General features: G+C 40.7%; 1 protein-coding gene across 19 annotated transcripts in view; it reads right to left on the bottom strand.

Moving 5' to 3' along the window:
• Positions 1-24,922, bottom strand: part of SEC16A (SEC16 homolog A, endoplasmic reticulum export factor) — a 30,231-nt gene that overhangs the window by 1,956 nt on the left and 3,353 nt on the right. For 3 of the 19 annotated variants that reach the window (XM_040531018.1, XM_040531017.1, XM_040531016.1), the window contains 30 exons: positions 20,596-24,437; positions 19,898-20,043; positions 17,653-17,738; positions 16,667-16,802; positions 15,692-15,890; positions 14,741-14,918; positions 13,847-13,989; positions 13,005-13,066; positions 12,636-12,774; positions 12,161-12,403; positions 11,767-11,864; positions 11,009-11,090; positions 10,704-10,821; positions 10,359-10,470; positions 9,976-10,081; positions 9,361-9,501; positions 9,132-9,245; positions 8,359-8,563; positions 7,906-8,154; positions 7,181-7,269; positions 6,158-6,205; positions 5,814-5,972; positions 5,177-5,254; positions 4,948-5,004; positions 4,164-4,275; positions 3,711-3,848; positions 2,897-2,997; positions 2,402-2,476; positions 1,589-1,648; positions 582-656 (listed from right to left, as the gene is read on the bottom strand). In XM_040531018.1, coding sequence (XP_040386952.1) covers positions 582-656; positions 1,589-1,648; positions 2,402-2,476; positions 2,897-2,997; positions 3,711-3,848; positions 4,164-4,275; positions 4,948-5,004; positions 5,177-5,254; positions 5,814-5,972; positions 6,158-6,205; positions 7,181-7,269; positions 7,906-8,154; positions 8,359-8,563; positions 9,132-9,245; positions 9,361-9,501; positions 9,976-10,081; positions 10,359-10,470; positions 10,704-10,821; positions 11,009-11,090; positions 11,767-11,864; positions 12,161-12,403; positions 12,636-12,774; positions 13,005-13,066; positions 13,847-13,989; positions 14,741-14,918; positions 15,692-15,890; positions 16,667-16,802; positions 17,653-17,738; positions 19,898-20,043; positions 20,596-24,363 — 7,317 coding nt within the window. In that variant the 5' untranslated portion in view covers positions 24,364-24,437. The remainder of the gene's footprint in view (positions 1-581; positions 657-1,588; positions 1,649-2,401; positions 2,477-2,896; positions 2,998-3,710; positions 3,849-4,163; positions 4,276-4,947; positions 5,005-5,176; positions 5,255-5,813; positions 5,973-6,157; positions 6,206-7,180; positions 7,270-7,905; positions 8,155-8,358; positions 8,564-9,131; positions 9,246-9,360; positions 9,502-9,975; positions 10,082-10,358; positions 10,471-10,703; positions 10,822-11,008; positions 11,091-11,766; positions 11,865-12,160; positions 12,404-12,635; positions 12,775-13,004; positions 13,067-13,846; positions 13,990-14,740; positions 14,919-15,691; positions 15,891-16,666; positions 16,803-17,652; positions 17,739-19,897; positions 20,044-20,595; positions 24,438-24,922) is intronic. The other 16 variants (XM_040531025.1, XM_040531030.1, XM_040531031.1 and 13 more) reach the window with 16 other exon arrangements.

Below are 24,922 nucleotides of genomic sequence, written 5' to 3'. Positions count from 1 at the left end.
ATAGTTCTCATCTGTATGGTTTCAACAAGGCAGGAGAAACTCATCCTGCAGTACTGAGAGCCTGGTTCTATGTACACACACCTTTCCATAAAGGTGCCTAGGCTACAGTGAGACTGCCTCTTCTGTTACAGTACTTTTTAACCCTTTAATCCTTCATACAGAAAACAGATGAAAAAATACAGTGCCATTTGAGACATTCCAGAATGGGCAGCTGCTCATTCCATTATTTTATCTTGCAAAATTCTTAAGTGCTACAAAGGCAGAGAAAGAGCAGAAGGAAACTCCGTTACAGACTGGATTATCTCACCATAAGGATCACCTGGGAATGGGAGTGGGGGAAGAAACAACTACATGGTAAAAATATCTGGGAGGAAAAAAAAGAAAATTTGTACTGATATTTAAGGCCACACCGAGTTACTTATTAAAAGGTAGACGTGGACTCAGCTCACTTAAAACAAGACGGTTCAGCATGACTGATTTACTCAAGCAACATTTAATTACTTGTTTGAACTCTCAGAGCTAACAAGTCTCTCATTTTGTTCAATAGTTTAGTTCAAAGTAACAATGAGGCCTTTACTCACTTGTGCAAATTGAGAAGGATTGTAGAACTGTACTGTTCCTGCTGAAGGTCCCCCCGAAGGTGGTACAGCGGCAGGCTAGAAAGCAGATTATACTAAAGTTACGGAACTGCAGAGCTTCACTGCCTCTCAGACTTGGTTTGCTTAGTCATACAGAGAAAATATTCACAGTAATAATGCCAACAATATGGACAGAGCAGCATATTATAACAACTGCAAAAAGTGCTGGTACAGTTTGCATCCATTTCTTGAATATTATTTGCTTAATGTAGGAATTGGCAAAACAATGTCACATGCATAAACTGTAAATAGCTCTGAAAATCCAAGGCATGCAAAACCAAAACAAGACATTGGTGCGACTTCACTGCATTAGTACCTTCTGTTTTTGTTAGTAGACCTCAGGACTTGCCCCAAAATAAACATTCTATGTCAAGTTTTGCTTTACTAAAAAGTATCAGAAAGAGTTTGTGTCACTCCTTTACAGTGACCCCACAGTACTCCCAGAACAGCAGAGATGAAGCATTCCTTTAATTCCTACAGGGGCTTTTGCAGATGAAACAGGCAATGGTATTATTACCAACTTGAGATTGGCAGCAGCAGAATGACAAGGTTTAGTTTGCATGGGTCATTTGGGAAGTGGTAGGTTGATTTGTCTTTGTTTGGAGGTTTTTTGTTTGTTGTTGTTTTTTTTTTTTTTTTTTTTTTTACATCAATTGACTAGTTTGGTAACCCAGGAAAGAGCTAATCAAAATTACTAAGTAAATCTTTTAGGAACACGAACATAAACAAAAAGCATGCCTGGATTACATGCATTATCATAAACGCAAAAGTCTGAAGACCCTGTTCGAGTGTTAAAAGGAACACTGCATCATTAGTCACTTTGAATGTTATTTCTGTGAAATGAGAAGAGGGAAAATGACTAAAAGTAGCATTAGTATTTGAGCAAATGCAAAATAAAGGGTGGGAAAGTAAACACGTTAACATAAATGAGAATGGCCAGCCACATGTACCTGATTAAAATGCTGGCTTACTTCACGTGATAATGAACTCATTGAACTAGAGCGCGAAAGCTACAAAACAGCAAGAACACACAAATACAAAAAACACAAATAAAAAAGTCGTCATGCATGTCACTGCCCCAAGCTTTCAGTTGTTTTATTTAATTATAAAAGTCTCACTCTGCCAAAGGTTAAACCAACTTCAAGTTAAAAAAAATGTAAAGCCAGAAGTTAGTTTAAATCAAAAGGACTTCCTAAAGCACAAAATTATGTAGATACAGAAAACATTTAGTAGGAATAAAGGTAATGTTACTCTGCCTGGCACACAGCAATCTATTTACCTCTTTGTGTCTCACGTTTAATATTAGTGAAATTATATGCATGCACAGAGGCAAGAGGAGATCCTTAAAGTACTATTGACATTTTACTCTGAAAAGGCTTTTATAAGTTTACATATATCGAACAAGCAGATCACACCACAGAAAGTAGGACTCTGAGGCTGAACTTCTCATATGGACTTAGAGGTCTCTTCTGAGCAATTTTGGAGGCAGTCATATGACACCATCTTGCCTGGTCACGAGCAACTGCATCCATCATAGAATATAGAACAACCCAGGTTGGAAGAGACCTTAAAAAAATCATCTAGTCCCACCTTTGGTGGGAAAAGCGAGACCAGATGAGATTACCTAGCATCCTGTCCAATCGCATCTTGAATCAGTTACTTGCCATTTAGATGGCCCATGTTAAGAGCACTACAAAATAATGGTTAAAAATATGCAGCACGAGTCATTAGCTAACCACTTTGAACCAAGTCTTAAGTCTTACCTCTCCTGATTGGAAGCCATCAGGGTTGGAAACAGGTAGCCCGGATCCAGGTGGAAGGATTGTAGGGTTTAAATACTAAAGAAAAACAATGCACTCTTTTTTTAATCTTAATTACTGTAACTCATTACAACGTTATTTCACCTTTCTGCTATATTAATCCCATTGCAGCAAAACAACATTGCAATACATGAAGTCAGATGAAAACATGCCGCATACTGCTACTTCCAGTGTTCTTGGTCCATTTCCTAACACATACTGCAAACGCAAAATGTGCAGTCCTGCCAAGTTGGGAAATACAACTCTTCATGGGCTTCCTACTTCTATTTTCACTTGTATTTCCATTCTCAAGTTCATAAACTAAAACATAGGGATTATGTTTGTGTATAACAACAATATGCTTTGTACATTTTGCAGCTATGAAGCTACTGTTGAGAATCTTAAGTTATTTTTATGAGAAGTTTGAACAATATATACAAGACATTCTTTTTAACACACCTCTGGATCAGCAGCTGCAGCAGGTTCTGTGTTGGTTTGGTTTGCAACTGGTGTGTGCTCTGCTGCACCACTCCCTTCCATCGGCTGGGGTTCCCCTGGAACTACAAAGGAAATGGGATTTAGTCAGACACACCAGACCAGGGGGTTTGACTTCACAGAATAAGAAGCAGGGTCATAAGCAGAACTGAATTTGTACAATACCAGTCTTCTTCCAGGGAAAAAAAAATAGGCAATTTAAAGAGTGCAGTATTAGTATCTACAGATGTCTCAGTATTGTTACAAGTTTGCAAGCAGGAGATGCATACAGTTTACACAGAAACAGTTTATACAGATCAACTTGGTGCAAGGCAGCATGTAGGGAAAGCCAAAAAAACATTGTAAGCAAGTATGCTGGTAAGACCTCCCCCTTTCTTTCCTCAAACAGGGATACTGGAACTAAAAACAGGTGTCAGAAATGAGCACTAGGTATTTAGCAACACAGGAGTACTATATAATTCATATTTTGCTATTATGATGGCCTAGGTGCTCTGTATCGATTTTTTAAAAAATCAACCCCCCAAAATTAAAAAAAAAAGACAAAAACGCAATCAAAACAAGCAAAAACCCAATCTCTTTTGTTTGCAGAGTGCAGAGCTGGGCTTTATTAACTTATTTTACTGCAGTTCCCAGACAGATTCCTCTTTAAAAGGGATTGGAGTTAGTGAGTCTGAATGCTGTGAAATATTCATTAAAGGCTACATAATACACACACTGGCAAAAGTGACTTTAAGGTAACCATAGAACCTCCTTACAAGTTTAACCACACACAACACACCTGAGTTTGGAACAAAGACATTTGCAGGAACTGGCATCGGTGCCAGCGGGGCAAATAGGTCTGCTGGTGCAGGAACAGCACCACTCGACTTGGTTCCACCTGGATTCAGAACATCGACATAACGGGCTCTGCTTCCTGCTAAAACAGAGAAATCCAGAAATAACAGAGATAAGTCTTGTGTTATTCATCTCCATGTCTATTTTCAACAGTCTGCTGGTTAAACTACCTTTCAGAATCAGAAAATAATGCTGCAGGGATACAAACAATAATATCCAAGTCACAATGTCATTGTGACAGCAATCACAATGCAGAAGTTAGGCACAAAGCCAGAAATAGCCACAGTTCCATGACGTCACTGAGATGCCAACTGTTCCCAAACATCCCCAGAAAAGCCAAGAGTTTTGTCTTCATATTTTATGCAATAGAAAATTTGAAGTCTTCCATGTCTGTTACCTGCTCTTCTGGAGAAGATGTTGACAGGAGCACTAGGTGGACCTCCAGGCCCAGACGGAGCAGTCTGGGGAACTTTAGGAAATCCTGTTGGAGGCGGCGGTGGAGGTTTACTCTGCCAGGAGAACATAAAAGAAAAAAACACATCATTGACTAAGAGTATTAAAAGGCAAGCGTCTGTCTGACTTCTCTTCCTTACCTATTACAGAACACACAATGTTGGGTATACTGACATGCGTCTTGCTGTGTGGATCAATATTCCTTATCTCACTCCACATGATAACTCCTTATCTAATGTCAAGATATTTCTACAGCCCATCTACACTCACTCTAAAAGGAAGCATTTACAACCATGGTTCTCATCATTTGCTTATGTTTTGAAATAGCTCTTTACCAATAAGGATAGACAGGGTGGGTGATTTTCCTTGCTTTACAATGCGTTACATTTTCAGAACTAAGGACTCTTCCTTACTTCCCCTCTCCCACTCACCCCCCTAGTCTGTTTTCAGCAAATCAATTAAACTATTTTCCAGGTGGTATCAACTTGTATCAAGAGATACATTGAACTAAGTTTAGAATAAATTCCTTTGTAAACTCAGCCATAACAACTGGATCGACACCAGCATGTGAAGACAAATGGTTTCATAAATACGTGGACTATACAAATACGTAACGTGTTGATTAGCTTCAAAATGTTGCACACTTTAAGCCAAATTCAGTAAAAGTCAGTAAAATTGTAAGCCAGTACAGATTTTAGTTTGAAGAAAAAAAGCCCTCAGTTTTTTACCTCTTCTTCTGGTTCATCCAAATTAACCCAGCGCTGTTTCTGTTCATCCCAAACAATCTACATGGAAACCAGAGTCAAAAATTAGCAGTCCAAACAAAGCTGGAATAAACACAATTTTTAAATTTTACACACATTTGTTTACTTGTTAAAACAAGGTTCATCTGTTATACAGGAAGCCTCTTTGAACCAATTAAAATGTACAAAGGTTTTTGTGATTTAGTGGACTTACGGATTTGTTTTTGTCATCTGGAAGGTGAGCTTCATTCTTTCCTTTCCCCATCAGCCAGCGAAACCAGTTTGCACCAGTCTAAAATATAAATACATCTATTTAGTTAATTTTCTCAACACTGTCTTTACAGGCAAATCAAAAGAATTTCATGCAATAATTAGTTTTCTGTTAGAGGCTTCAACTGTAATATAAAAAACACCAGGAAAGATGCCCTCAGCTAAACTAAATTGTATCTTTCTGACAGACGGAAGAAAGAATTCAGAGGTAATGCCACAAATGAAAACTAGTCCTTATAAATGGCAGCCTGAGAAAACAGGGGAACAGGGCCAACGCACAGAAGTGGTGTAAGCAGAGGAAAATAAACAAGTAGGGGTAAACCCACTGTGGAGAATGGGAGTTGGATGAAAGAGAGGGTGTGTGTTTGTTTTTAACGTGAAGGGAAATTGCTCTGAATTCATTCCCAGTGAAAACAAGTGGCTAGTACAGCAATGCTTCAGTGCATGTAGGGGCAGCTAGCGTTAGCACAAACTTTGATATGGGTGTATAAAAGTGTCTAGATGTTGTAAAAGCCAAGACAATGTTACCACATATCCCGCAAATCTCCTCTACCTATGACTACCTCACTTATCAAGTTTACCTTTCTAGATGCTGTCTCTTTTTTTACTTCTTTTTTAGTCTCTTTCCCTACAGGAACAGGTGGAGAAGGAGAAGGCTGTTTTGCTGCAGAGTTGGATCTTTCTCGTCCCACAGAATGAGCAGAGGACTCTGAAGTCGTCCGTGACCTTCGCCCATAGCCCTGCATCACAAATATATGGGAAAGCACAAAGCCGTCACTGCTGGAGTGAACTGATTACACCATCTTGCTAAGCAAATTCTTTCTTTGAAAAGTTAGTAATAGGAAGAAATCCAAATACACCAGTAAGAAGTAAATGTAAATAAGAACAAAGACTTAGTGGAAGAAGCAGCCTGCTCATGGCATACCATATATGCTGAAGACTGAGATGCAGATCTGGATCTTCGTCCTGGTGCCTGGTTAGATATAAAGCCAGGACATGCTTAATAAGCAAGCAGCTAAATATCCAACACAACATTCACTATTACAAATTCCCATACCATTCAAGACATTCAAGCTGGTTATTTGGGTACTTCTATGTCCTCTGACACGTAGGAAGGACAAAAAAAGAGCTGATGTCTGGCCAAGTAATTACATGGTCATATAACTAATCCAATACAAAGTTAAATCAGGTCACTGCTGTGCAGACCAATCAGCCCACAAGGGGAAAGATATAAAAATGCTGCACCAGACAGCAGTTGCTGCAATTCCACCCTCCCCCTCTATATTAGGCCGGCTGTTTTTCTAATGGTCATATAGCAACTCGAACATTAAAAAAATTAATCACTGTTTCTTTTGTTAGCATAGTTAAGAATTCTCCCTGTCCTTTATCAGTAGCCGTATGTATCCCTATTAAAAAATGTTTATGTTTTAATTCCTTCAAACAAGAGACTGAAATAACTTCCAAGGAAATACCAACTCCAGCAATACTTAAACAGGGAAAATACTATACATTTTTAAAAAGGCTATCTGGATTTCAATAAACACCATGAATATTTCCAGTCATGACCAAGTGCTAGGCAATGCTGTGCTTTTAAAACTCAGTCACAGAACTGTTCTTTATGGCCTGGCTGTCTCACATGTACGCTACAAGTTCTTCTGGGTAGGAAAAATTGTTTTGGAAGATGGGAAAGGAAGACAGGCCAGTGAAAGAAAAAATAAATTCTTCAGACAACAGCCTGGTTTCCCCTGCTCAATTAAAAAAAGGAATTAAAAATGGCCAAAAGTTCTATACTAGTTCATTATTTATCCCAATGAAGAGAAGGAGAATGGGGAAGAAAAATTAAGCTTCAAACCTAGATGAAGAGCAAGACAGACCCCCAATACACTTTGTGATTGCAAAGACATGCAACATAGCTGACGTGCTGAAGAGCTGTATAAAATAAAGATACCATGCTAGCCATTCTGTTATAGAAATCCTCCTCTCTCTGTTCGGGGAAAGAGTTTCGTGAAGGAGAATCTGGAGGAATTCTCTGCATTCCTTAAAAAGCAAAATTAGACTATGTTAGTGGGGAAAAAACACACAACTAAATGCTTTTAAAGTAAAGTTTTTCACTAGTTCTGAGTTTTGTGCTATTAAGAACCTGATCTTTTACAGAAAAAGAAATTTAGCTGCTGTGATTTTTTGTTTCTCCTGCATGGGTATTGTTTGATCTAGATATAGGTTAGAGCAGGGTGAGCAATGCAACCATCAGAATGGAGGCAATATAGTGTTCTTCACATCTCTAACACAACTGTCAATGCATCCATCCTTGCCTTCACACGTCACGTTCTACTGTCACAGGATTAAAAATTAATAAGGTGCTAACGCCCAGAGACAGAAATCCCTGATGCTCCGATCACAGACCTTCAAGACAGAGCCAAGTGGCAATTGCAGTGCATTCACCAATTCCATGGTACAGAAAAATTGCCTGGTTTATGTCCAAATCATAACTTGCTGATTCTGACCTCTCTTTTAAACTAAGCCAATACTAAGTGAATACTAAAGCTTTCCACAGATGTTTCTGTAACCTTCCATTGTCTTAAACTTAATTACCCAAGACTTGTCTTGCTATTTTATAAGTTGAGATATTTTGTATTAACCCCCCAAACACTTCATTCCCCTAAGATTCCAGACCTGTTTCCAGGTTTGTCTGCTCTTCTTCCCGCGATTCAGTTTCTTGTGGTGGCCCTCCTGGTGGTAGTGTTGACCCTAAATACAGCGGTGATGGCTCAACTCCATACTGATTTGAAAATCCTGGAGGTGCAAAGCCAGGGCCTGGACCAATGGGCTGAGAAGCCACTGGGTAGAAGGGGACACTTTGGACGGCTTCCTGGTCACCAGGAGGAATCACAGCAGCTGACCCATCAAGTATAGCCTGAGGTGCTAAGGCACAAAATAAAGTTAAGAGCTGTAACTAAACAGAACCTTTCATCCTGTGAATAAGACGAAATAATGCAGAAATTAAATTTCACTGTTTCTACCACCCTCTTAAATGATTTCTTATACTAGAAACCCAAAACATTTACTTTCTCTCTTTGTCATGAAGAAACATATGAAACATCATAAAGAAGGATATGAGACACTAACCTGACGGCATCAGCTGCACACTTTGTATCTGTTGAGACATATTGGGTAATAAGGATGCTAACAATGCATTTTCAGTGCCTGGGCCCGTGTCATGGCCAACTCCTCCTCCATCATATTGGCTGGTATGGTCTAATTCAGAGCTTGGTGTGCTACATGGATATTGTTGTGGTGTGGATCTGTCTGTGTTATAAGCTATTGCACCCTCCTGCACAAAAAAAACATTAACTCTACCAGATGTTAAGTTCATAACTAAAGAAATATATAGAAAATTAAATCTTAGGGTGATTACACCATAATTTTTGTTGCTGCTGTTTTATTGAACTGTTAGGTCAGTTTTCATATCTCTAATGGACTTCCTTCAATAAATATTTCTCCCCTTCCATTCTGTTACAATTTAGCTATACTAATTCACATAGCATTTTTGCCTTTTCTCCCTCCCCCCCTTACTGGCAAGCAGATCATCTGCTTACAACAGAAGTTGCTGCATTAGTTCCTTAATGAGCCTTGCAATTCTCCTCGCATTACAGTACTAAGAAAAATGTTATGTAACATACATTACCCTTTAAACTACTCAGTACTGTATCTTAAGGCACTAAAGTGTGATAAATCCACTTATCTTGAATTATGATACCTGTATTTTATGACATGAATATATCATGAGGTAATCACTTCATATGTTTCTGTAATTAGCAATACGAATAAAACTATTCAAAAACTGGATTTACACTAATCCTTAAAAGGGAATAGTTCACGTTGGAAAGTACAATCTTTACCTTAATCTGTCCATCCACGTGGCGAAGCCTTATCAACCAGGAAGGTTCAACTAGAGATTCCTGTTCTGGTTTCTCCTTTATCTGTGGATCAAACAGGCGCAGTTGCGATGACATCTAGAAAAAGAAATCATTGTAAAATTTCAGTTAACCAGCAACCAAAAGGCAACTTTAGCCACAGCATATCACCCACAGCATGAAGCTACAAATACTTAATTCTTCCGTATGTTACCTGAATTAGCTGGCCAATAAGTACAGGTGAATAGTAGTGTGGATCTTTGAGGACAGTTCTGGAAATCACTTCACAATAATGGAAGGCCTGAGCAGCAAGTCCCATTTCAGCAAGTCGGCAAGCATAGATAAATTTGAAAACCTATGGAACGCAAGCAGGTCAAATAAATCAAGCAGTCAGAACATTCTTGGGAGCACCAAATGAAAGGTAATTTGTAATTTCAGCCAAAAGTTCATATGTTCCATTATCATGTTTACACTAAGCAGGTAAAAAAAAAGTCTGAAAAAAGCATTCAATACTCCTCTTCCACTAACTGTATCCAGTGGAAGTAATTATTTGTCTACAGGTAGCATCAACAAATCCGGCTAGATTTTTCTTTTGGAATATAGAGTTATGGTAACAACAGAATTTAAAATTCTGAAGTTCAGAATGCACAGATGAAAAATGTAAAAAGACTGATTAAGTGACAAAATAGGGAAAAAGCTATCTTGCGCTATGCTACCTGTAAATATTTCCAGCTACCATGGATAAAGCGTCTTCTACACCGAATAAAGCACATATGAGAGATGAACACCTCACATAAAAGCTGCCAAAATATATGAAATATCTCTTCACCTGGAAATTGGGCAAGCAGCCAGGCTGAGTTCCTAGTGACTGTGCGTATTCATAGGCTTCTGTTCTTTGAATGGCTTCATTGGTGGCAAACTTAAAAAATGGCAAGCTATTGGGGAATAGGAGAAGAAAAATAATACTTGACATTCAGATCAAATATAATCAATAAATACAGATCTGTCAGTTAGAAATAAAGTCAGAAAGGTAGCTCTTAAACATACAGCATGGGAAACTTCAACTCCTCAAACAAGGACAGGGCATCAGACAGTTCTCAAAGACTGCTGTAGCTAGTTACGATGAGGGGAGCTGTGCAACTCAGTCTTGCCAGCTATTAAGTTTTTATTTTTTTGCATCAAAAAGGGATATTAAAAAAAGGAAAGCCAAACCTATGATTTGATCCAATTAGGACAAGTTTTGTTGTCTTCCTTGTGTAAACTCCAAAACCAACTTGGGCCATAAGGTAACAAAAGTGAGCAGCATCAAGCAATCCTTTAGAAGCTGTAGGGAAATAAGTGACAGAACTCAGAATATTTTGTCTTGATGACACATCATAATTCAGTGGCCCACACTGTTTTGGCTTTGTACTTAAACACCTTCACGGCACAGACAAGCCTGCATAGAACTGTTCCACTTTACATTTTACATAGCAATTGCTGCGTAAGTGCTGAGTAATTAAAATTTTTCAGAAAGCTTTTCCTTCAATCATCACCAGTTCATCCCCCAGGACTTACCAAGAGTGTCTCCCATGGTTGCAATGGTCCGGGATTCCAAGTCCACATTGTTTGTCAAGTTGGATAACACCATTGCTAGATGAGGCCTCCAGTCTCCCCATTTCTCATCTCCACAGCACTAAAATGAGAAGAATTAATCAGTCAAATCAGTGACTGAAGCTCTGCATGGTTAACTGTTTAAACCTAAAAAGGGACAAGTTATTTGACTGTCTAGGAAAAGCACATGGAAAGATTACTGTTATGAACTACACTACTCACTGCAGTACCCTGTTAAGACTCAACTGCAGCTCACACTCGAATCTTACCGTGGATGCAGCTGGCATCCTTCCAGACATGAGCTGGTAAACAGTCTGCAGAGGGTCATTAATCGGGAGACTGTTGGCAAATCTACAGAGACATTATACAGAAAACCAAACAACAAACATTGGGTAAGCAGTTAAAATGTATTTGAACACTCAGTCACAGTTTATCTTGCTTAGTTTAAGACAAGGAAGCGCTGCTTGAAAATATTACATCGCATAAGCAATTGCCCCCAGTGGATAATATCCAAAAGCAAAGTATTATTAATTACCTGGATCTGCCACTTTGACATATATCAATCCAAGCTAGGAAAAACCTCATGATTCTCCCCATGCCAGATGACTAGACTTAGTACCTGATTTCACAAGCTCAGGAGGCAGAAAGTTTATCTGTCTATAGACAAAGCATGCATGAACACATCAACAGAAATTGACAGTTGTTTTTTTGTGCTACCCCCACACAAAGCCTGACTAACAGCACCTGTCAAGCTAGCCCATGGATTACTGTGGTTAAAATATCCTTTAAATGGAAAGTGTGCATAGAATAACTTCTCAAGTTTAAGTTTATGGCCTGAAGACCTCAGAATAAAAAGCAACAGCTTACACGAATCAACTGAACACAGAGGTAAAATTAAAGCATAATTCTTGCATGAGGTATTAAAGATAACTCATGATTTTGACATTAAGATGTCTGAAGCACCAGATCACTCATTAGCGGAATAGGTAGACCATATCATATTAATCAATAACAAGCAAAACTGTACCTGGTCATAACTCTTGCATGTGTTCTGCTGTCCATCTTGCTGGCAAGTAGCAGAGCATGACCCCATAAGCCGTGCTTCATCGCCGATTCCAAAGCATCCTAAGTTAATACAGAAATTAGTTTCCCGGGTTAGCTTAACATACTACTCAGTAAGAGTGATTTTTTTTACAGTAGTATTTTGACTGAATGAAAAGTGTTTGTTTCGGTCATACGCTAACACAAGAAATATAATTGTTTTATTTTATAAACTGTAGGACACAACATTTTTTCATCAGTGCAGCGCAGTGTTATGAAATACACACTGCAAGTAGCAAAAATGATTTTCACTGATGCTTAGAGCTTTCAGATATTTGAAAAATAAGTAAATAAGACAGTGTTTGAATATAAGCATTCACCTTCTTACGGCCATAAAGCAGCAACTCTCTGAATCTCTCTGTCTCTTTTTCAAGACTGTCAATTGTGGTTATAAGACTATCAGTGAGAAATGAGAGCTGGGCTTCACCAGATTCCTCTTCTACTTGTTCCAAAGCCTCATTAGTGAAATCGATCAAATTTGCTTCATTAGGGGACTTTCCAGGAAGCCATACTGTTTTATGATCTCGGAGCAAAAGTTCAGCCAAGTCTGTTCCCACAACAGTCTATAATGTGTGGTAAGGGGAAAAAAAAAGTTATTTCAACATCGCCTTCATGTTATTTTCAACAAGATTTGACTATCAACACCTCCGAGCACAAGTGACCAGATTACCTGTTCCATCAACCTATGAACCGTTTGTTACAGGTAAGTCACTGTACACGTATTACTTCTACATAAATGCCACTTTCTGTATAAAAGATTTTAGGAAGGACAAAAGTTCAAGCAGTGAAACATACCCCATTCTGCCTGCACAACAGAACAATGAAGTCCCAAAGCAGACTTGCAGATTCTTTGTCGATCAAATTTTCATTCTTAAAGCACTGTGTAGATTTATTTTGTGCAAAATTAATAACATCCACTTTATGGGTGTCATCCCTGGAAGAAGAAAAAAGCATTTAATGAGACAAATGTAAAACATTCAGATCATTATTGTGACTAGTATGAGGAACAAATTTAAAGCTCACCTACCATTTATACAAGTGAAAAACAACAAATATTTAGAGTTAGTTTAAATCCTGTAATCTACAATTGCAGGACAATAAAAAGTTTGATGAAGAAATGAAATCTTGAAATGTGAAATTTCTTTAAAATCTGTTAGGACATACTTAGCAAGAGGACCAGGAAACGCTCTCATCTCTTCTTGCTCTGGAGAATGTTGCAACATAGTCTAAAGACACAAATATAAACCATAAGAAATTTTTATAACTATGCTTTCTGGATTTTAAGAATAAAAACAGATCTGAACATATCTATATTATAATCATGGCTATTGCTCTTAAAATATATATGGTGGCTTGCAACCTGCGTAAGGATAATAAATGACAAGATCTACTTCTTGATGGGGGGAAACGTTCTGTAGCAAAATACAAAAATATTCCTCTTATCTCCTCAATTTTCCTGCTGCCGTTCTAGTATTTGTGTGCAATTCCACTTCCTTCTACTGATATTCTACCAATGAATCCCTATTCTCATCACGTACACCAGTCCTTACACACATTTTACAACACTAGAGTGCTGCAGTTCTTTGTAGAGGCATAGGAAGAATAAAAACATGCACACAATATTTAATCCCCAGTCAATCAAGATAACAAGCTGTCGTTTGTCCTTGTACATTCTCTGCAGGGCTATGATATCTCTAGGAACAGTATTACATTAGTAACAAGCAAACAAAAAACTCCAGCACTTCTAGAAAGTAAGGATTTTACCCAAACAAAATTATAAGGAGCTGGATGATCTAACCATGCCTGTGTCATCTCTCATTGAAAAGGAATTGTTAAGTTACCACTTTACTTACAGCTACAGAGCAAACCACAACAGGTAAGTATAGAAGGATTACATGCACTGACATATTAAAGAAATACAGGAAGCTACAGACCTAAGTTCCCTACTCCCCTTCTGAAAGGCAGGCCTGTACACCACCACCCTCCTTTTTGCTTATAAACTTTACCTCCATACTGTGTATTTCAACCAGAGCTGGCTGGCCTTCTGAAGGCAGGTTTGGCAGCACTTTTATTAAGAATCCCCCAGGACCAAACCTAGCACACAGATGAGGCACTGAAAATTTCTCAGGCGTTGATGGCCTTAAAGGTGCTGAAGCAGGGAGAAAAGAAAATAAGATAAAGTGACCTGACTTGCAACAAAATAGACATGCTGATGTATTTATTTAATTCAGTAATCCCGCAGTACTAGTGGAAGAAAAAAGAAATACAATTTGGCTAAATTTCATAAGCAACAATTAATCAGTTCCATTAAATTTTCAGATCTTCTGAAGATTTACCACAAAGAACAAAACTAGACTAAAGAACTCTAAAATCCACTTATTGCTTTAATGCAGGGGTTTTACTTGTTTGTCTTAGACATCTCAATATAAACATGACAACTTCAAAGAGCTAATGACTTCAAGAAACTCTAGAAAACCTTTTCCAGATGAACAGTGTTTTGTTTCTCATGGAAAAGGGTAAAAAATAAATGTGGATAAATCTGAAGTTTAAGCGAAATGTTAATCATTCCCCCAGAAGCACGCACAATACAATTCAAAAATGTATCTAAAAGTGTTTAGAAATGCAAGTATGCAATATTTAATCGCAATCACCATCTAGCTACTGCCATTCTGTGAAATACCCATGCTTCAGCAAGCAAGAAGCTATCCTTTTGCTGAACAGGGAAGAACTTTGTTCACGTATACATACTGTAAATAGGAGTGCTTTCCTATTAACAGGCTTAACAAATGCACAAAAGTGATCTCACACACTACAAACATTAACAGAAGCACAAACTACTACCAATAAACAACCTCACAAGCAGAGTCCCTTCCCTCCTCCTTCCCCAATGGTGCCAATACCTTGTTCTACAGTTGACCATCCAGTTTCAGTCGGGTAGCCATAATCTGTAAAAGGCTGTTGTCCACCAAAGTTAGGAGCATATCCACCATACGTATAATCTGCATGCAGCGACACTGCCTGTGCAGCAGTTTCATACGCATTAGCCGTTAGATCATGGTTACTTCTATACAGCTGGCTCTAAATAGATCATATTAGTAGTTGTCAGCAGAGAGTGTGAAGTTACACAAAGCAAGCAATACTGCAAGCATGACAAGACGGTAAGCATTCCACCCCACCATCTTCACTTCTTCGGATGATTCTTAAACCAGGTTTACTACACTTGAAAACACTGCCCTGCAAATCACCTCGCACAACAGCCTGCAGAAGATAATCTCTTAGTGTTCTCCCCTCAATGTTTTTACTACCATTTGAGCTGTTCACATCCATGTTCAGCTCTCTCATCACCACAACAATCACCTGAATATTACTTGTGTTTTTCAGGTATTTGTATTCATGGCATAAATAGGTAAGTAATCAGCTAGGTTTGTTTTTTGCTTCTAAAGTCAAGATACCATCATACAAACATTGAGTTAGTCTTTTAACAGATCCCATGCTTGTGATCAGAAAAATGACACAACACTGAAAGCCAGGCAATATCAACTCCAGCCAAGCACAGTAAAGGCAAAGTTCTCACAACCATATGGATTCAGTATTTTTTTCATTTCTGTATGTGTGGCAACTGACAGCTGAGTGCTGATTTTGGTTAAAGTTCTCTTGACAACTGTGACAAATGCTAAATTCAGAACTATATTACAAAACAGCCTTAACCTACAGAATATATGTTTTCAAAATACATTTTTTCCCAAGCTAAAAACTGAAATATTTAAATACTTCTAACTTTTCACCCACACCTAAGAGAAAGACCCAGCTTAACTGTCTGAGAATACTTGATGTGACCATTTGAAGCTTACTTGCTGAGAGCGAGAACTAAAACTGCTCCGGTGACTGTGAACACTGTGGGAGCTACGGAGACTATGAGCAGAATGCTCGCTGTGAACGCTGCGTCTATCAAATTCATCACCGTAAGGATCTCTGTGAGGCTCTGCTTCATCATCAAAGCTTCCAGTAAAACGAGGATCGTATCTCCAGTGATCTTCGTATCGGTCATGTCTGAAGAACAAAAACATACCAAACAAAAATAAACGTAGCCAACTGTATCTAAAGGAAAGTGACTCCGCTGCCTGCCTCTTCAGAAGGGAACTGTACCTAGCTTCAGAAGGGCTTCTAGATCATTACCTAGATTTAGGTTTTTATTACAGTAAACAAACTGGTACTTCAAGAACTTCATCCAGAATATTCAAGATGAAGATTAACGTCATGCTCCGAGGCTGTTTAGAATAAAAAAAGAAAACCCAAACAACGTTTATCTTATCTGAAAAGATGTCATATTTGCCTTAAATCCTTTTCTTAAGGGTGAGATGACCACTCATCTGTTGTTCCTCAATTACCTGTGTTCAAGCAAAAGAACAAACTAGCAAAAGTAGCTATTAAAAGCATAATACTGCATTTTAATAGTCTGTCACAGGATGCAACTGCGTTCCTGGAGTACAGTACTGAGAGGATTTTGTTTATGAAGCTGCATGATACCTCAATTCTGATGCCCATACAATTACCACAACAGCACACAATTTTTTAAGGCTTTGGGGTAGATCTTTAACAAATAAAGCAGTATTTCCGTTGGTGCACAGGTGATGCTTCAGCCCTTGCCTTAACACTTACTGCCATTATCTAGTTTCCTGATGACACATTTGAATATGAGGGACTTAGTCCAGAAGATAGCAATGCCAGACTGTCTGCCTTCATTCACAGTGGTTCTCTGGACGCAGTCAGCACCTAGGTCCCACCCTGCCCTAGATGTGGAAAGAGCACGGACCGAATGGACAAACCTGTTGCCATATGGATACGCTTCTCTCTTCTGGTACGGGTTGTGTTCAGCATCATACCAATACCTCTGATCGTAACTTCTAGGATCTCTGTATCTGGGGTCATATGCTGACGAGTAACGTTCCCAACGACTTGGATCTTTGGAAGATAAAAATAAATGGGTTAGATACTGGAAGACATTGCCTATAACTTTCCTCTCCTTTCTCTTTAATTGCCTGCTGATTTGGTCAGCAGCCCAGAAAAATAAAAACATGAGTACAATTAGCTAGATACTCTTGAGAAGACAGTGTTTACCATCAGATAGATCTTTTCTAACAACTTTCAACCTTAATCATAGCATGAAAATAATTCAACAAATATTAACAGAATCTTTGCTATCAGTTTTCAGAGCGCCATGCTACGTGCTTCAGGATACAGACAGATTTTGCTTAAAATCCTCCCAGGCACTATCCAGGCAATTGCCTTTAGACTACTAACACCGCTATGTCTCTGTGAACATTCAGATAGCTACAGACAAAAACAAATTCTAGTCACGAGTCAATTTCTGTTTACACCCCACCTAAATTTTACTTTAGAACTTTGCCTGCAGGTTACACACCAAGGATACAAGCCAGCAAATGACAGGTTTGCAAAACACCAAAGAAATCCATTCTGTGGACTTAGCATGGCACATTTTTATAAATGAAATGACAAATAGAAGTCTTGGAGTGAGGAAAAACCTTTACTCATTTTCTATTTACTAATTATGCTGAATAAAAGAAATATAGGAAGGACGGCATGGTATTAAGAACTAAAGTAGGCCCAAAGATCAATTTCTAGCAAGTGTAACTTTATTCTCGCTGGATGTAGGAAGGAGATATATATATTTAATTACAGAAAAAAAAACAACACAGTAACTCTCCAATTTTAAAATTGGAGAAAAATTTACGGGGCAAAGGAGATCTGCAATTTGCTATAGAAAAATTCAGAGAATACTTTGACACCTTACCTCCATAGTCATATGCATTTGGGTAATAGCCTGCGTAATAATCAGTCCATCCAGTTTTTGCATAATAATCTTCAGGATACCCCTGCCTGAAAGTACACAGGCATAAGAAGAAGTTATCCCTCCTTCAATCTCTCCGAAAGTCAGCAAGAGATATGAAGAACTACATGCCGTGATTGGTTAGGTAGTTTCATATTTAAACTAATGCATTTACAGGAAACCAAATAATCATAATTGTAAAATTAGGTGTTTACAAAGTTATATATCACTAAGCTGTTCTGTGCCATAACAAACTGACAGTACAATACCTTAGTGGCTTTTGTGAACTGCTTTGGTCATGAGATCGGTTACTTATGGGCAATTAATCACAAAAACTACTGCTATAATTAGAATGAACTGTCTCAACAGAGAGATCAGCAACCTAAATAATGAAATAATTGCTCCCTCAACTTTAGAGGTGTTTTCTCATACACCTTATGGAGATGAAAAGAGGACTGCAGTCTGGAGACAAGGTCATGAAAACAAGTCAGGACATGCACTAGTGCTCTTGTAGGTAATTCCAAACAGAAGGCTTCCAAACTGAAGTCTCTGGGGATGCCATTGCAGCATCTGTCACCAGCATAACATACAAGTCAGAAGAGAAACAAAACCAAAACGCACTACGCTATTCTTTGGCTACCTGGCCATCAAAGAACTCAGTGATATCATTTTCTTGTTCTACTTGGAGCTCTGTTGTATGCCGTTCTGGGGACACCATCCAAAACTGATGAAACAAAGCTAGACGAACGTTAGATAAGAACATAAAATAGTAGTGTGTGTACATATATGCATGTACACACATCTACACATCCATGTGTAGCTATATGTCCATAAATAGAAACTGACGTGTGGATATAAACACTCGTGTGCATGCATTCACAAACACTCCTATGTATACATACACATAGGCACAGGAGGGAAAGCGATTTAACAACAGTGTGGAGTGACGGGAACTCCATGCTCCTCTCCAAAGCACTATTCATAGAAGTGATAGTGCAAACCCTGTAGTGGGCAAGCCAGTCAGGTGATACTCAGCACTGGAAAAACTGGGTGGGAGCCTTGCTAACACAGCACTTAGCTCTGCAGGAGGAGTTCTGATCTTATCAGATCAAGTTTATCCACCTAACCAACCTCCTCAGTCCCCCTCAGAAAGATGTTATTCCCTTCCCCTCCCCAAACTGAATTTAAGAATCTTCATCAATTATTTACGGAAATCAATACAGCATTGATACACTGTGGGAAAGTTTCAGAAACACTACCTTTGGGTGCCTTGCCGCTCTTAGTCTGTGCTGCCCTGCAGTGCCACACCACAGCCTGCAACCGACTGCAGTCACATCACACATCATCACTGACAGAGCAACCCACAACAGGCTTTGATCTGCCCAAAGCCCTCCCAGGAATTTTAACCTCTTCAAAACACTATGTAAAAAAGAGCACGCATCAGAAGGAGTGCTTTCTTTGTCTACTAGAGGTTATCTCCTTAGGAGATCTCACAGGGCAATTAAAGTCACTTCAGACAACGACAGAAGTTATCACAAACCACAAAAGGATATGCTTATCATTTTGTACTCCTCAGTGCCAAACTTCCTGTAATCTTACGAAGGCGGTAAACAGAATTTCGTTTTTAAGTTGAAGACTACTCCATGAGTGAAACACCTGTCCTGGTTCGACCTGTCAGACAAATTTACCTGACACAACACCAGCTGTTTTCACTGGATTCATCTGCTCTTTTCCAAAAAAAATGAAATACTGTACGTCAGTGAGCCACACGGACTGCTATGCTTGCAAAGCACATCCCCACACCAATGTGCAGAAGTGCCATTTATTAACAGAACTAGGGGGCCGCTGTGTAAGTGCTACCAAGAAAATAAACTAGCATTGGTTAACCAACCCATGGCCTACATTGCACTTCCACAGCACGCATGCAAAAGAGCATCAAGTCTGTTGCAGTGACTCTCAGCCTGGCAGAGAAGCTGACAGCCACCTACAGAACCGAATGAAAGGAGCACCGAGCTGTAGCAGCAGAACAGACTGCTGGAATCGCATCAGTATCCTTTTCAGGCACGGCATTCGATACCGTACGTTCCTACGGCAGCACACAATGAGTTTTTGAACTTCCTCACTGCAGGTTATGCTGTAGAACTTGAACAGGTATAATTGCACTCACTGTGTTGGGTTTTACCAGATCTTCAGTTTAGGAACTGCATACCTGGAAGAAGGCCTGTCGGAGCAGTGGCTGGCTCTGGAACTGGGACGTTCGGGCTCAGGATAACGATAGCTCCCGGGCTCCATATAAGCAGCGCTGCTGCTCTCGTAGTGTCTGTACCGTGGGTCATACTGTCCATAGCTGTCCTCCTAGAAAAGAGATTGACATGTAAGGTAAGAGGCTGCCCAAGTCCAAGAATAAACCTTTAAAAACAAACGAATTGTCACAAACACCACAACCGTGATACCTGAAGAGATGAAGATCAACAGTCTACAGGATACCTTTTGGTATACCTTGTGGCAAGGTCTATTAATATTACTTCTAGAAACATTACTTCTAGACTACTTCAACCACTACGATGGTCATTCTGCTAAACTGCCAATAAGTCAGGCAGCAGGTGGAAACCAAATCTGAACAACTGTGCAGCTAAGACAGAACTGCCAACTTTTCCCAGAGAAATAAGCAGTTATCAGTTGACATCTGTGCCAACTGGAATTAGTATTAACAACTATTTTAAGATTTTTAAATCTCCATTACGTAAATTTTATTACTGCAATTTAGATTTTCCATATTAAATCCTTAATATGAATGCCATACTGAATGTCGATCGTAACACAACTATTAAAAGTTGTGATTCAAAAATGAAAACTATTGATACACGCTGAGTGGGGAAGGAAGGGGAAAATAAAAATGTATCCTACCACGTAATAAAGATGAGACGCTGCCCTGGGATCCGCAGGAGGGTAAGGCGGGGGATACGGAGGCTGGTACGCATCATAAGGATGTCTATAGTAGTAGTAGGGGTTCTGTGGTGGACCAAAGGCATCCTGAGGAGTCTGAGGCAGGGGTGGACGCTGCGGGTCTTGTTGTGCACTTGGCATGACCGGCTGGCCGGTGCTGGCAGGAGGAGCTGTGGAAGCCTGTGCGCTCGATGGCTGTCCAGACACGGGTTGCTTATCAGGGCTCGTCTGGTCGTACCTCGCCAGCTGCGCTGAACTGGCCTCTTGGTTCCCCAGCTCCTGGTTCTCGCACTGCTGCGATGCCTGCATGGCGCCAGTCCCTGCAGCAGCCGGGTAGTTTGAGGGAGCTGAGGTCTGTGTAGATACCGGTTGCTGCATCTGAGCTGCCTGCGTTTGGGGCTGAGATGGCAACGCTCCCTGCGCAGCTCTGTCTGGCACAGCCTGATGCTGTACATCTTTTGTAACCTGTTGATAGAAATGTTGTTTGTCGTGCATCTCAGGACCCACCTGGCCAGCACCAACTGCCTGCGGAGGATACGCGGGACCACCAGAAAGCGACTGATTGTGCACTTGCACAGAGTTACTCGCACTGCTTTTCTCCAATGTCCGTGGCGCTGTAAAGTCAAGCACTCCAGCAGCTTCTTCTTTGCTATTTGAGCGATTTGCAGAATTATTAGCCTGTACTACAGAATTAACAGGTGGGAGCAGCGCACTTCCACTGGGAAGATTAGTCCCAGGAGAGACGGATGAATTAGCTCCTGGTTTGCTAGCGAATTCAGGAACAAAACCTTCAAAATTAACATTCTTTTGCCCTTCAGGAGCTAAATTAAGCGGTGTTTTCATGAGCAAGTTTGCAGGCTGATTAGAGGCAGTGTCAGAGGAATTAACAGGGCTTTGCAATAAATTATGTTTTAACAGATTAGTATTTGGAGGTGCATTAACTAATAGAGATCCAACTTGCATCACAGGCAGCGGTGCATTTTCCCCCGAGACGATCCCACCAGTATGTGAAGTCTGGGGGCCCATCGAAGGCTTGTCCCCAACCCCGGCATCCTTCATTGGCTGATTTTCATTGCTGCTTAGCTGATTAGATAGAGAAATAGAAAAATTAATTGGCTGAGCCAAGTTATAGCTTTGATTAGGCTGAGCAATCAGGATAGGCTGATTTTGCAAAGACTCTGTAGGCGGAGAAGACAACAAACTTGCATAACCAGAACTTGCCTGAGACTGAAGTGCCTCCTCTTCTCCCATTTTGGGAGGATTCTCAAGATTTTCAGAAGATATATTTCCATCTTGGGAAGGCTGCACAGCAATATTCCCTGGTTTATTTGGCTGCTGATCGGGCAGGCCTTCTTCTGGTGGCTGAATGACTTCCACAGTTTGTTTGGCAGGTACATACACTGCAGGAGCAGCAGGAGCTAGAAGAACATTTCCCCCAAAATTAGGTAACTCATTATGAGCCCACAGAGTCGTTGCTGGGCTGTCACACTTCTTAATTGCTCCCTGAGCTCTTGTTGAAGACCTTCGCTCAGACAATGACTGCATGTTTTCTGTAACAGATCCAGAGTGCAACATGTTTCCAGCTTCACCAGTAACTGCGAGAGGCAGTGGGTATACCTGAGGCATAAAAATAGTTTCCAGATTATCTGGCGGCTGTTCGAGATTGCCTGGCGACGCAGCTGGCACAGCTGTATTCTTCTTGGTATTCTTTTGGTTTGGGTGGTTCTCTCTTAACTCAACCACCATCTTCGCCTGGTCAATTTCCGCAGGTTTTATGCCAACTCCGTGGGACCTCACAGGTTCAAAAGAACTGTTCGCGCTCGTCTGAAACACTCCTGTAGGCTTAGGAGGGCTTGGAGTTGGAGGCTGGGAGAGGTTACTATGGTAGCTCTTGCTCAGGTTTACCTCACTCAGATCACCTCCCAGAGGAGAAGAGTCGATCTGTTTAAAGAAGCGAGCAGAAGATTCTTCATCAGGCTTCCCGCTTTCTTGCTGAATAAACGTACCGACTTGCTCTGGAGGTCTCGCTGAGCTCGAAGCGCTCCTATGGCTAATGTTGCTGTAGTTTGAAGATACGCTATCGGGCCGGACAGGATGAGGTAAGGAATCAGGTGCCTCCAAATTTGGTCCTCCTTCAGCATGGCTCACAACAGCGTTCTTCGGAAGCATCTGACCTGGTAGGGGTCCGTATCTGTACAGATCGGGGTGAGCAGAAGGGGATGAAGCAGTCACGTTGCGTGGCTCGCTTGGCAGCACTTCCTGATTCTGAATGCACTCCAGGTTCTCAACGTTTTCGTACTGTGACCCGCCGTTACCGGATGCATCGCCTGCACGCGCTTTGTCATCACCGATAAACACAGCGTGCTTGGCAGCCTGTGCCTCCTGCTGACTTACAATTTTAGGGAAATACTGGACGTCCATTCCTTTTTGTACCACCTCGTTGGCTGAACCTGTACCGATGTGCGCCTGAGACAGAACATTCGTTGCAACCCACTGAGGCTGCATTGGCTGGTGATACAAGGGCGAGGAATTTGGCTGACAAGCAAACTCGGTTTTCTCAACCACGTAGTTTTTTTCAGATGAAAGTATTTCTTCATTTTCTGCCTCATCCCCTTTGAAAAACATCGAGATGGTTCCTGAATCTCGGTCTGTGGGAATGGGTCTATTTGATGTTTCGGACACACCTGGAGATTGTTTTTTGGGGTTGTTTTCCTGAGCTGTGGGAATGACAAAATTGGAGTCTTGCAAGGGTGGCTGTGGGTAAAACTGGTCCTGGTAAGTTTGATTTAACCAAGCATTAGTCATTTCTGCGTTCTGCCTAAACGCATTTCCAGGCTGGATGCTGTTCATGTGATGACCATTGTTTGCAGAGACATTTTTCCCATTCTTTTCACAACCAACGGATAAAGGCGCTTGCACGGGATTTTGTGGAATACCTTGATGTACAGGACCATGCTGCAAATTTGTCTGCGGGGGAGGATGAGGAGGGCTGACCGAAGACTGAGAAATGTTATGAATGTCAGGCTGAGAAGACGGCTCAGGATGGGGCACAAAATTTCGAACCGGAGACCGCAGGTTACCTTGACCAGGTCTCCACTGAGACACGGGCTGCTGAGGAGGTGGAGGGAAGACTGCTGCTGCAGCGGGTCCCGAAGGAACGTCGCTTGGATCTCTGTTAGCGTCTTGCCTACCTCCAGGTTTGTTTGACAGAGACACCATGCCAGGATGCACACTGAAAGAATTTTCAAGCGCTGTTCCTGTATTATAATGCAATGGTACCGCAGACCCATGGAGTCCCAGATCTGCGTTGGGATGCACTTCTGTAGCGCTATTTATAACGTATCCTGGGGACGGTGAAGGAACTGGAACGTTAGAAAAGGTACTGGTATTTATTCCTGGTTGAGATACAGGAGCTGACAAAGACGCGTGCAGTCCGTGAGGATTGTCCCCTGCGTGTGACGGTGAAGGATGCAGAACGGCTGGCTGGGGAAACGCCGCCGGGGAAGAACTTGGCATAACCAACGCATTGCCCTTGGATGGGTTATCTAAAGGGGAACCCTGGGGAGTTTGTCTGCCAAAGGCAAAAGGGTCTGTCACAGGCTGCACCGGGGCAGCTGCTGCATTTGCTCGTTTACTGAGCGAGGTGTTTCTCCAGTAAATGTTCCGGGCAAGGCCTGCAGGAGGTGGAGCTGCTGCTCCCGCTGGAACAGTCTGTGGAGGCTGCTGCATGATGGCCTTCCAGCAGGGTCAGATGCCAGATGAAAGCTAGCACTGGATGCCGTAAACAGATTCCTTCTTCCACCCTGTTAAGGCAAAAGGATGGCGAGTCAGTTTGCTTTCTTGCAACACGTGTAGCGAGCACTTCAGTAACTTTTATTTTAGAAACAAAATTACTCAAAAAAACTTGGAATAAAACATGTCTCTGCTCTCCGGAACCTACCAGAAATTCACACTTAACATTGTATTTCTAAATGCAAATACAGTGTTAATGAAGCTTTAGGCTGTGTGGTAACAGTGCACAGAATTTAACAAATAGCTCCAAGTAAGAGCGACTGAAACACAGTTTGGTCCTGTACAAAATTTAAAGTCTCAATCTCACCAGTGGGATTCTCCTGTTACATTTCCCCAAATCTGTTTGAAGCAGAAGTACACATCATAAAGGAAAGACACAGCAACAGCTGGTCTCCAACAGCATCTGCGATCGCTTTGGCAAGCTCAATTTAGTTAAGGAACATTGAGAAAATATTGTTAGAGACAACATTTCTTCAGCTTTGTTGCTTAAAGTGAG

The sequence above is a fragment of the Cygnus olor genome, chromosome 19 (genome assembly GCF_009769625.2).
Source record: "Cygnus olor isolate bCygOlo1 chromosome 19, bCygOlo1.pri.v2, whole genome shotgun sequence".
NCBI classification, from domain to species: Eukaryota; Metazoa; Chordata; class Aves; order Anseriformes; family Anatidae; genus Cygnus; species Cygnus olor.
This window is presented reverse-complemented; position numbering and strand designations above follow the sequence as displayed.